The 12,767-nt window shown below is 43.2% G+C and overlaps 1 protein-coding gene across 1 annotated transcript in view; it reads left to right on the top strand.

Annotated features, from left to right (window-relative positions):
- TMC2 (transmembrane channel like 2) overlaps window positions 1–12,767 on the top strand; it is a 99,085-nt gene that overhangs the window by 64,766 nt on the left and 21,552 nt on the right. Inside the window, exons 10-12 of the mRNA XM_032295619.1 lie at window positions 1,113–1,301; window positions 10,010–10,189; window positions 11,711–11,860. Coding sequence (XP_032151510.1) covers window positions 1,113–1,301; window positions 10,010–10,189; window positions 11,711–11,860 — 519 coding nt within the window. The remainder of the gene's footprint in view (window positions 1–1,112; window positions 1,302–10,009; window positions 10,190–11,710; window positions 11,861–12,767) is intronic.

The raw sequence follows: 12,767 nt of genomic DNA, 5'->3' as shown, positions 1-12,767 counted from the left end.
CCTTCCTTCCTTCCTTCCTTCCTTCCTTCCTTCCTTCCTTCCTTCCTTCCTTTCTCTCTCTCTCTCTCTCTTTCTCTCTCTCTCTTTCTTTCTTTCTTTCTTTTTTCTTTCACAGGGTCTCTTTCCCATTGCCCAGGCTGGAGTACAGTAGCATGCTCTCAGCTGACTACAACCTCTAGCTCCTGGGCTCAAGGGATCCTCCTGACTCAGCCTCCCAAGTCACCGGCACTACAGGTGCCCACCACCACACCCAGCTAATTTTTTTTGTTTGTTTGTATTTTTAGTAGAGATGGGGTTTCACCATGTTGACCAGGCTGGTCTTGAACTCCTGGCCTCAAGTGATCTGCTCTCCTCTACCTCCCAAAGTGCTAGGATTACAGACATGAGCCACCGCATCCAGCTTGTCTGTTTTTTAATATGACAAGAGTATCCTGGCTGCTGAGACCTGGTCCTGCCTGTTTCCACATGAAACACCTTTCTGCTGGAGGAAGTGGAAGGATTCATTTTGGGAAAACATTTCTCAACCTTTTCTGCATACTAGAATCACCTGAGGAGCGTAAAAGATCTCCTGGGACCCACTAACAGAGACTCTGATATAACTGGTCTGGAGTGGGGTCCTGACATTGGTTTTTCAAAAGCTCCCCAAGTAATTAGAATACCCAGAAAGAGTTGAGAACCCTGATTTGGGGGTGTGGAAATAAAGAAATCAACCCAGTGGCTGCACAAAAATCTCAGAAATTATCACTAATAAACTTATTCATGTAACCAAACACCACCTGTTCCCCAGAAAGCTATTGTAATGTGGGCAATCACAGTAACTATTCCACTGGTTTGTTGCTGGGATTAAGAGGAACAGTGCATGGAAATTCCCACATCTGGCACATGGCGACTATTCAAGAAATCTCAGTTTTTCTTATATGCACTGGAATAGCAATAACAACAAATGTATTTTTCTAAAGAAAATAACTCTCCATAAGGTACAGGGCATCACATCACCTCCTCTGTATTACTTCATTTCTAGAAATGTAGAAAGTACTATTTTTAGAACCAACAGCCACAGTGCTGGCATTTCTGGCCTGACATTTACACACATCTCATTTTCACACATTAAGGAATCAATAGTGGATGAACAAGAGAGTAACAAAGAAGAAAATATCCATCTGACAAGATTTCTTCGTGTCCTGGCCAACTTTCTCATCATCTGCTGTTTGTGTGGAAGTGGGTACCTCATTTACTTTGTGGTGAAGCGATCCCAGCAATTCTCCAAAATGCAGAATGTTAGCTGGTATGAAAGGAATGAGGTAAGAAGGACATCTCTGATGAAGTGAAGGCTGAGGGCAAAGACTGAAATCACTGGTTCCTATGCCATTCATTTGATTTATTGAAAGTCTGGATTATAGATTTGTTTTAATAAGTGAAATTACATCCCTTTCCAGTCAAATAACGTGACTATCCTGAACAAAAAGTCACCTGTTATTAGGTTTTGAGGGCTGGCTTTTACAACTAGAAAAACTGTATTAGCAACTGGATAGCCAACTGTGCAACACCAATTACTAACAAGGTGATCCTTTGCTCATGGCTTTGCAATGCCATACATCATAAATCAAGTGTTTATTAATGCACAGGTGTGATTCTGGGCTCTCTTTTCTATTCCTGTTTGTCTATTTCTGCACAAATAACAAACTAATATACTATGCATTTACAGTATGTCTTAATAGCTGATAGAGTGAGTTTTCTCATCAAGATCCACAATAAAACACATTAAGGTTTTCTTGTGATAACACAGAATCCATAAATCTCTTTTGGGAATTTGACATCTGTGGTCATTGGTGAAAATGGCTACAAATTCTTCCTACCCTTGTATGCACATCTCTTTGCTTCCTTTTGCACATTCATGAAGAGGGGGAATCAGTGTCCCCCATCTTTTGAATCTACCTTAGCTTGGTCATGTGACTTGCTTTAGCCAGTGGAACAACAGCAACCATGAAACATGCAGAGATTTGAAAAGTGCTTGTGTATTGAGACTTGCTCTTTTACTGCTTTGGGGAACCCTGAGACCTCCATCATGTGAATAATCTCTGGCTGGCCTCCTGAATGATGAGACACATGGTCCAGTTATCTCCTCACCCTAGCCGGTAGTCAGTTAACCACCAGACATTTCAATGGCGCTGTCAGCCATTAGCAGGTAAGGCCAAAGGAAGAATCACCCAGTTAAGCCCAGTTTAAAAAAAAAATTGCTGCCCCACAGAATCATGAGGTAAATAAATGAATAACAAGAGTTTATCTTGCATTCGAACTGCAATTTAAAAAAAGATGAGAGGCTATCTTCCCCCAACAAAGCAAGAAAGGATATAAAAAAGGAAATATGGAATTGATGGGACAAATATAAAGCACAAAATTTGATTTAAATCTAAATCAGTGATTATAATAGATGTAAATGGATTTGATAGTACAGTTTGAAGACAATAATTAGATGGAAAACTGTTAAAGCTATGTGCTATTTATAATTAACTTATCTAAAATATTGGGACACAGAAAGGTTTAAAATAAAATGGGGTCAGTGGTTTCTGCTAATGGTAGCCTAGGTTATTTGGATCAAGTAATCAATTGAAAGCACTAAAAATGCTGGTTTAAAGAAAAAGCATACTTTGAAAAACACTGAGGACCTGAAGACACAGTGAGAGACCCCCCAAGACCAATTTTAAGTGAAAGCCTGTGACCAGAACTGTAAGAGGGGTATCGGCGCCAAGTCTTTTACGCTCTGAAGGCAACTGCTGACTTTTCAAACACCTGTGCTCTAGTTCTGTCCCACTGGGGCCAGTGTCTTAGCCTGTGTTGTGTTCATTAGGTTCCTGCAGCCTTGATGAGCTGTGCTGACTCTGTCCTAAGGTGGGACATTTCACAATAGTCAATTCGCAATTCTTGAATTGCCAATTCGCAATTTTGGGACCTTCACACACCATCAGCCACTCCACTAATATTCAACACACAGGCAGTAATAAAAGAGAGGTAACAAACCACAATGATGGTTCCAGAGACCAACACATCAACAGATGAGCCAAGGGGTCCAGAAGTCGTTTCGGCCCTGGCCAGCAGAAGCGGGGATCACTGTTTCTCTCTTGCAGAACTTCCAGCAGCTGCTGCCAAAATCAGGAGAATGTTCCACAGTTCTCTCATGGGCAGAGCCTCCGAAGGCCTTTTGAACAAGACCAGGTCCTGGCTGCTTTTATGATCCTCCCAGATGGGTCTGTTCTCTTTATCTCAGCCAACCTTTCATACTGTATCAGTTCATTTCAGGAAATACCGGGCAGCAGCAGGCATGATCGTATCATCTCAGTCCATTATATATAGATGCATATCACTTTGAGAGAGGCAGAACAACTTCACTATGGGCTTCATGCTTTTTGACATGAGTGACTCCATTTTAAGACATTAGGATCACAAGTTATTATGATATATCAGTTTGCTAGGGCTGCGATATTAATACATATTTCTTATTATATATTGGTCTTCTCCCAATATCTGACACACAGCCCCTAAAACCCTTGGAATCTCTAAAGTGATCAGTGTTTTTTCATATGCCAGTAAGATGACTGGTACCTGGAAGCTCCTGGATAACCTCTGCATGTGAGCTGGTTGCCAGGGGAACCAGCCAGTGATTAGAAAATTGGAGGTGAGCCCTATCCCCTCACCTCCAAGGAGGGGAGTGTTTGAAGACGTTCTGGATTGCTGAACACATGGAGTGTGGCTAACCCAGAAGGCATGGAAGCTCCAAGCACCTTGCCAGTACCTTGTCTTATGCATCTCTTCCATCTGGTTGTTTCTGAGTTATAGTCTTTGAAATAAACAAATAATCTAGTAATTAAACTGTTTTCCTAAATGATTTGATCACTTCAGCAAATGACCAAACCCAAGAAGGGAATGTGAGAATCTCTGCTTTAGAGCTAAATCGAACAGAAATTGCCAGTAACCTGGCGACCTAATAGTTGTAATTGGCATCCCAAGTGGGGGCAGCCTTGTGGGACTGAGACCTTCTCACCTGTGGAGTCTGTGCTTACTCTGGTTAGTATCCTAATTGAACTGAATTTTACACCACTCAACTGGTATCAGAAAATTGGTTGGTATGGGAAAAAATCCCACACGTCTGGTGTCAGAAGTGTCCTGGAAGTCAAGTGTGGAGAGTATAGAAGGAACACCATATAGGCTGTCATAACATAGCACCACAGGCTGGGTAGCTTAAACAACAGAAATGTCTTTGCTCACCGTTTTGGAGGCCAGAAGGCAGGTTTGCTTTCCCTTGAGTCTTCTCCCTGTGTTCTTCTGTGACTTTCCTTCTGTGCATGTGCATGGAGGGGGAGAAAGAGACGGCGGGGGGGGAGAGAGAGAGAGAGAGAGAGATCTGGTGTCTTTTCCTCTTCTTTTTTTTTTTTTTTTTTTTTTTGAAACAGAGTCTCAATCTGTCGCCTAGGCTAAACTGCAGTGGCGCAGTCTCGGCTCACTGCAACCTCAGCCTCCCGGGTTCAAGCAATTCTCCTGCCTCAGCCTCCCGAGTAGCTGGGATTACAGGAGCGTGCCACTGCGCCTGGCTAATTTTTGTATTTTTAATAGAGACGGAGTTTCACTATATTGGCCAGACTGGTTTCAAACTTCTGACCTCAGGTGATCCACCCGCCTTGGCCTCCCAAAGTGCGGGGACTGCAGGCGTGAGCCACCACGCTTGGCCTTTTCCTCTTCTTATAAGGACACCAGTCTTATTGGATTAGGTGCCACCCTTATGACCTCACTTAACCTTAATTACCTCCTTAAAGGCCCCATCTCCAAATAGTCACATTGGGAGTTAGGGCTTCAAGATATAAATTTGTGGGAGGGGGAGGAAAAGCATGATTCAGTCCATAAAGTCCAAAGATACAAAGTTTCCAGACCAGGACTTTTCCATATTAGGAGGAGGGGAAAATCTTGTGGATTAAATTGACCTCACCACCCCTCTCCCAGGAGTTAAGGCATTCAGGGTGTGGGTGAACCTGATCTAACCACCCTCCTCCAGTAACTACTGAGAGGGCAGCTTTGGTCCTGTTTAGGCTGGAAGTGGAAGAGAGAAGGAAAATGTGCTGTCCCCAGAGCCTGTGGCCTCAGACCTTCCACCGAGCAGGCTTGTACCTGGAGCTGTCAGACCTTGACTTTGGTTTCAACCATTGCGGGTGGTGGTGTACCAGGTACCTGGCAGAACAAAGCTTAGAGCCTCTCTGATTCAGCATGTACATATCTAGGCCTTAAAGAACTCCATAAATAATTCTTAAAGGTCAATGACCAGAAAGAAGTCAAAGGTTACCTGGAATACAAGAAAATAAGGCAAAATGATAGACTTGCTCCTTTTCCCTACATGCCCAGATTTATTTTCCTTTTTTTTTTTTAAATCCATTAACTTTACTAGACTATGTCTCGATGTTGGCATTCTGGTTTGATGTTCTCAGGTATACAATGTGTTCTCTTTTTTGAGATGAAGTTTTGCTCTGTTGCCTAGGCTGGAGTGCAGTGGCGTGATCTTGGCTCACTGCAACCTCCACCTCCCAAGTTCAAATGATTCTCCTGCCTCAGCCTCCTGAGTAGCTGGGATTACAGGCACACACCACTGCTCCCTGCTAATTTTTGTATTTTTAGTAGAGATGGGGTTTCACCATGTTGGCCAGGCTGGTCTCAAACTCCTAACCTCAAGTGATCTGCCTGCCTCAGCCTCCCAAAATGCTGGGATTACAGGTGTGAGCCACCACACCGGGCCCCAAAGTTTTTTAAAATGTTAGACAGATTCAAATCTTGTTTTTCATTTAAGGAAGACTTATCAAATTGCAGGTTTTTTAAATTTATTCTGTTTGCTGGTTTGGGTTTTCTTGTTCAGGATCTCCTATTATACTTATGTTGAATCGTCTTTGTCTATCTTCAATACATCTTGTTTTCTCTCAAATTCTGTTAACTTCTTTCTTCATTTATTTTTATTTTTAAAATGCTCTCCTTTTTCATCTTTTTCTTGTCACTATCATTACATTTTTTAATTGTGATTCTCTTAGGTATTGTTCAATTTTAATATAGTTTTCCCTTAATTTCTATTTTTCTTTTTTGGCGGTACTCTGTCACCCTTTTTCTGTATTTTTATAATTTTTATTTATATTGTTTTGTGAGCTGTATTAACATCTTTCAGTTTGCTGTTTCTGAATATTGATTATAATTTTTTAACTGTTTTGTATAAATTACTTTTTGGTGTGTTTTCATTATCGGAAAGGAATTTAACCTACTTCTTATTCTCTTTTCCTTATAATAACTTTGTACGGGATTTGACCTAGAGAAAACTTTTTCACTGTTCATTTTTATATACGGTTAGTTTTGCTGAAGCTTTAGTGAGGCATGGTTCAGGATAACTTTCTTAATTTAATGGAGCTCTCTCTTCCACTGTTCTTGTGAAGTCTTCAAAATATATGGTGGCTTGCTTTCTGAGAGCTCCTGCCTCTCATCCCTTTTCTACTTTTTATCTAGACCTTCCCATTTCTTTCTCTATATTCCCCCTGCCTGTTCAATTCAATTCTGTTCTCAGAATAGTCTCCTTCATGTTGTGCCCTATGCTGTTAGGGAACTTGACTGATGAATTTTAAAAGTTCAAGAGGCCCAGGCTGTTTTAGCTTATCTCCGGATAAACTAAGAATGACCTTGCACTCACCTATTATGGGACGGAGCAGAGTTCCTCACAGTTTAAGCTGCTGTTCTCAGATTGTTCCACTGTGCTTTTCATTGAGTACCTATTAGCCATTTTGACATCCTCCTGTTCTCAGATTCATTGGACACCCCACTGTTTCTCTTGGCTTTCTCTCATCCAGACATGAACTCTGTAAGAACTTGTGGCTGTTGGTAATATGCTCCCAGCCACTTATATTTAAAAATTCATGAGGACATCTATCTTTGTTGTCAATGAGTTTTTTGTTTTATTACTTAATGCTTTGTCCAGTTTTACATGGAATTCAGGGAGATTCAAAAATCATGTTGTGGCTATCATTATTTTCTCAGAACTCCAAGTTATTATTTTTGTTATGAAGATGCATTCACCATGAAAACCATCATTTCCTCTTAGGATAAAGTCCTAAATGGTTTTCCCTGACTTACCTTCCCAGTTGTACCTTTATTTTTATTTATTTATTATTCTCATTATTATTACTATTATTTGAGATGGAGTCTCACTCTGTCATCCAGGCTGGAGTGCAGTGGCACGATTTCAGCTCACTGCAATCTCCACCTTCCAGGTTCAAGTAATTCTCTTGCCTCAGACTCCCAAGTAGCTGGGACTATAGGCATGCACCACCATGCCCTGCTAATTTTCATATATTTAGTAGAGATGAGGTTCTGCCATGTTGGCCAGGCTGATCTCAAACTCCTGACCCCAGGTGATCCACCTGCCTCGGCCTCCCAAAGTGCTGGGATTACAGGCGTAAGTCACAGTGCCCAGCCCCCAGTTGTGCCTTTAGTCACTCTTCCCCATCTTCACTAAACTGCGACAACATTGGCCTCGGCTCTGCTGAGATGCCTTCTCTCACACACACTCATCTCTCTTGAATAATTTCAGGTCTGAGCTTAAATGTTATATCCTTATTTCTATTATATACTTCACGTACTTACCCTTTGCAGCATTTTTACCTTTGTAATGATTAACTCATTTTGGAATTACTTACATCTATTTTAAGTTCTTGTGGGCAGAGTCTGCATGACTTTTTTATTCACTGTTGCATCTTTAGAATTTGGCACAGTGGTTCACGCATCCTAAGTGCTCAGTAAATGAGAGATGGAGGAAAGACAAAGGAGAAAACTATCAACTGAATACCTACAAGAGACCTGGCACTCTATATGCATTATTTATGCCTCATAGCACATTGGCAGGGTAGGCATCCTTAGTCCTAGTTTTTGCATAAATATGTGAGGCCCAGAAAGTCTAAGACACACAGCTTATTAGCAATGGAGTCAGGATTAGGACCCAGTACCTGCGTGGCTCTGAGTCTTTCTCCGGGACCTCGTTCCTGATTGCCTAAACTTACCTCTAACCCACTCTGGATCAGTGCAGCTGGACATCAACTCAGGCACTCTCAATAGTCGATTAGAGGTCCCAGTGTAGCTCCTGACCTGGTCAGAATGGGTTTAGGATACGGGAAAGATAGGGACTTTGGGGGCCCCTCTGTAGGATGGGAGAACTGAGGAATAGAGTTCAGAAGGGAAAAATGTCCCTTCCACAAAGCTTTCACTGGGTCACTAACCTGTGAGAAGGACTCAAAAGATGCCCAAGATGGATTCTACCCTTAAAGGGACTGCAGCTTCCTTAGGATGCAGGCTCAACAAGAATAAACCAAAGCACAAGCAACAGTAGGCAGGAATACCGTGATCAAATTAGAGGTTCCAGGTTACAGATGGAACTGTCCATGAGAGCAGAAGAGGCGGTGGAATTTTGTGGCAAAGGCAAGAGTTAGGCTGAGCATTACACAAACATATAATGAGGTACAGTGGTAGATGTAGGGCAGTGATGGCTCTCCAGATGACAACTACATAGACTGGTATGAAGATGATGAGAAACCAAGCCAAGGGCTGGCATGAGAGAGAGTGGGAGACTCAGAGCCAGCCCAGAAGAATTGACCAACTTGCAACTCGGTCAACAGTTCGAGGATTTACTTTCCACTGGGTGGGCAGTTTTAATTGCAGAGAGATGTCTAACTGTGGTCAGATTCAGTTATATGAGTCAGGATTCTCCCAAAACTGGAGCCAAAATTGAGTGCTTGATGCTTACCAGGCTCTGGTATCATAGATAACATATATTATCTCTTATTCTCACACAAGGACTGTCGTCACCCTTTTACCCATGAAGAAACAAGAAGCTCAGAGAAGTGGTGTAACTTTTCCTAAGCTACAAAGACAGCAAGTGTTAGAGCTGGGGCTTAAACCCAGAGAGCTGACTCCAAATACCAAACTCTTTTTTTTTTTTTCTGAGACAGAGTCTCACTCTATCACCCAGGCTGCAGTGCAGTGGCACGACCTCAGCTCACTGCAGCCTCTGCCTCCCAGGTTCAGGTGATTCTCAAGCCTCAGCCTTCTGAGTAGCTCGGATTATAGGCCACACCACCATGCCTGGCTGATTTTTGTATTTTTAGTAGAGACGGGGTTTCCTCATGTTGCTCAGGCTGGTCTCAAATTCCTGGCCTCAAGTGATCTGCCCACCTCGGCCTCCCAAAGTGCTGGGATTACAGGTATGAGCCATCCTGCCCAGCCCAAATGGCCCACTCTTAACCATACTCCTAACCTCTACTGTTAGTTTCCATCTGTGATCTGAGCTTCCTGTCTTTGATGCTATTTAGATGAGGGCTATCACAGTGACTCCTACCTAACTCACAACTTTTATAGAACACAAAGCCCTCAGCTGGGCACGGTGGCTCACGCCTGTAATCTCAGCACTCTGGGAAGCCAAGGCAGGCGGATCACGAGGTCAAGAGTTCGAGACCAGCCTCGCCAACATGGTGAAACCCTGTATCTACTAAAAATACAAAAATTAGCTGGGTGTAGTAGTATGCACCTATAATCCCAGCTACTTGTGAGGCTGAAGCAGGAGAATCACTTGAACCTGGGAGGCGGAAGTTGCAGTGAGCTGAGATCATGCCATTTCACTCCAGCCTGGGCAATAGAGTGAGACTCCATTAAAAAAAAAAAAGAAGAACACAAAGCACTGCCCCATATGTTAACTCATTTGCTCCATGAAGAAAGTGCTGTTTTCATCAATACTAATAGCAACAACCATGACAGCAACTGGTCACACAGCAGTTATGATACACAAGCACAGGCCAACCGCTCAGGGTATGTTGATGCCTTTTCCAGGGTCACACAGCAAGCTGTATAGACCCCAGGGCATCTCCAGGGGCAGTAGCCTTGGGAGTCCAGGGATGGTGGCCAAACAAGTAATGCTGATGACACAACCCAGGCTTTCCTGATTCCTCAGGTAGAGGTTGTGATGTCCCTGCTTGGAATGTTTTGTCCCCCTCTGTTTGAAACCATCGCTGCCCTGGAGAATTACCACCCACGTACTGGGCTGAAGTGGCAGCTGGGGCGCATCTTTGCACTCTTCCTGGGAAACCTCTACACGTTTCTCTTGGCCCTGATGGATGACGTCCACCTCAAGGTAAAAAGCACAACAACTCCACCCCACTGCAACTCCTGGTGCCCATAGTATTTTCTTTTTAAATATAATAATTTCATTATACATAATTTATATTAATTAAATAAATGTTATAAATACAGAAAAATAAAATTTTAAAAAAACTCCCCAGAATCTATGACCCAACGATGACCACTATTAACGTTTTCCTGTAGTTTTTTTCTGTCTTTCTCTCTGGTTGTCTTCTTTCACATCATAAACATGTCATTTGCTACCTTAAATTTTATCTTCAGCCTCTTCCTCACTGTTTCGCAGGTGCCATAAATGATTAACAGCCAAGTAATTGTCCTCTAAGGTGGTGCAATGTCATGGTTGACCTAACCGTTCATCAAAGCTCACCACACAATTATGGAGCACCCACAATGGCAGGCCCTGGGGTAGAGCAGACAGGAGGACACAGGCCTGTCCCAAGTGTGTTCACACTCTGGGCTAGGAGACAGACTTCATTACAGCATGCTGTGGGATGTGCTTCAGTGGGGGCAAGCCCAGGGCAGCATGGCAGCTCATTGGAGGGGCTCCAGATTCCACCCTGGGGACCTTAGCAGACATTGGGAAAGGCAGAGGGAACAGCTGGGTCAACAGGGAACTGCATGATGGCTAACAATGGAGTGGAGCAGAGGAGTGAAAAAAATAGACCACGGGAGAGCCTGATGATACGGATGCCCCTCTTCTCCGCCCCTTTTCTCCTCATTATTGAGCTGTAGGAACATTTTCCTGATGCTAACAGAAAACTGTTCTAAGCATGGAAGTGACTGAATCTGCCCCTAACCTCCCTGCCTTATCTCTGGCTTCACTCCTACCCAGGAGACTGCTCCACCCTCCTGAGCCTCACATTTCTGCCACAGGACAAAATTCTCTCTTGCCTCTCTCTCCAACCCTCTCTTCATGTTTGACTAATTGACTAATCCTCCTTGAGGTTTTGGCCCAGATGTCACTGCCTCCAGGAAGTCTTTTGTGGTCCCCATTGTGTGATGTGGATTCTTCTTCTCCCAGAGAGAATTTCTCACAGTTCATATTGCTCTGTTTTGCAAGTGTCTGTTCATCTCCGTCATTTACTAGACTCTAATCTTTCTGAGCAAAGCTCCATCTCTCTTGGTCACTCCTGTATCACCACTACTTTATATGCACAGAGAGACCCTGAATAAATTATTTTCAAGAGAATAATGAATGACTGGATGGATGCATGAATGGATGGATGAATGCTCGTATGGATGGATGGATGGATGGATGAACAAATGGATGGACGGACAGATGGACAGATGAATGCTGACTTAGAAGATAACTTCATGGGAAAGGCCCAAGGACTACAGCCTCTCCTGTACATATTGAAAGCCTGAGGAGGGAATTTCTGGAAGGACTCTGTCCAGGGGAAGGGCAGAAGCTAGATGGTAGGGTTGTGGCATTTGGTAGCTTTCATTGTTCTTGTGGAAACAGTTGAACCATCCCTGGCTCCTTCCTACCCCACACCTCCATCTTCTGTTCTAGCTTGCTAATGAAGAGACAATAAAGAACATCACTCACTGGACTCTGTTTAACTATTACAACTCTTCGGGTTGGAACGAGAGTGTCCCCCGACCACCCATGCACCCTGCAGATGTGCCCCGGGGTTCTTGCTGGGAGACAGCTGTGGGCATTGTGAGTAGTTGTGTTCTCTGAAAAGGTGACCCCTGTTCTCAGTTCTTTGTTATTCCCTCCTTGATGTTTCCATTTGAGGAATAATCCTGAAAACTTACCAGCTGTTCATCCAGCAAACGTTTCATAATTATCTTGGAGGAAATAAAATGACTAAAGCAGACCGTGTGCCCCCTGGGTACTCCAAATCTCTTTAGTGTCTCAAAGGTTGTGATGGTGTCTGGTAGATATTTTCAATTTAAAAAAAAAAATAGTAAATTATATATATTCTACAAATGCAAAGAAAGCTTTGTCCTTCCGTTTTTGGTCCTTCTCTATATGTCTCTGTGAAAACTCATTTTATTTTCTCTCTATATATATATACTTTTTTAAAAATCCAGGGGCTGGGCACAGTGGCTTATGCCTGTACTCCCAGCACTTTGGGAGGCCAAGGCAGGCGGATCACGAGGTCAGGAGATGGAGACCATCCTGGCTAACATGGTGAAACCCTGTCTCTACTAAAAATATGAAAAATTAGGCACGGCAGTGGGTGCCTGTAGTCCCAGCTACTCAGGAGGCTGAGGCAGGAGAACCGCTTGAACCCAGGAGGCAGAGGTTGCTGTGAGTCGAGATCATGCCACTGCATTCCAGCCTGGGCAACAGGACAATACTCTGTCTCAAAAAAAAAATCCAACTAGCAGGAGGTGAAAAAAGTTAAGCATTGTCCCCAGTGACTGGTGGTCACATTTAGTCTTAGTAGGGGCAGCTGGCACTTCACAGTAAGTGAGGAAGCAAGGCCTTCAGATCCTAGTGATGATAACAATGATACATCGGGCATAGCCAATCTAACAGGCAATTTGCATATGTAATTACTAAGTTTCCCAATAGCCTTTAGAAATTGATATCAATATCAGCTTCAAGAGATTCAGAG

Source organism: Sapajus apella, unplaced genomic scaffold, assembly GCF_009761245.1.
Source record: "Sapajus apella isolate SASKATOON/1434 unplaced genomic scaffold, GSC_monkey_1.0 scaffold33, whole genome shotgun sequence".
NCBI classification, from domain to species: domain Eukaryota; kingdom Metazoa; phylum Chordata; class Mammalia; order Primates; family Cebidae; genus Sapajus; species Sapajus apella.
This window is presented reverse-complemented; position numbering and strand designations above follow the sequence as displayed.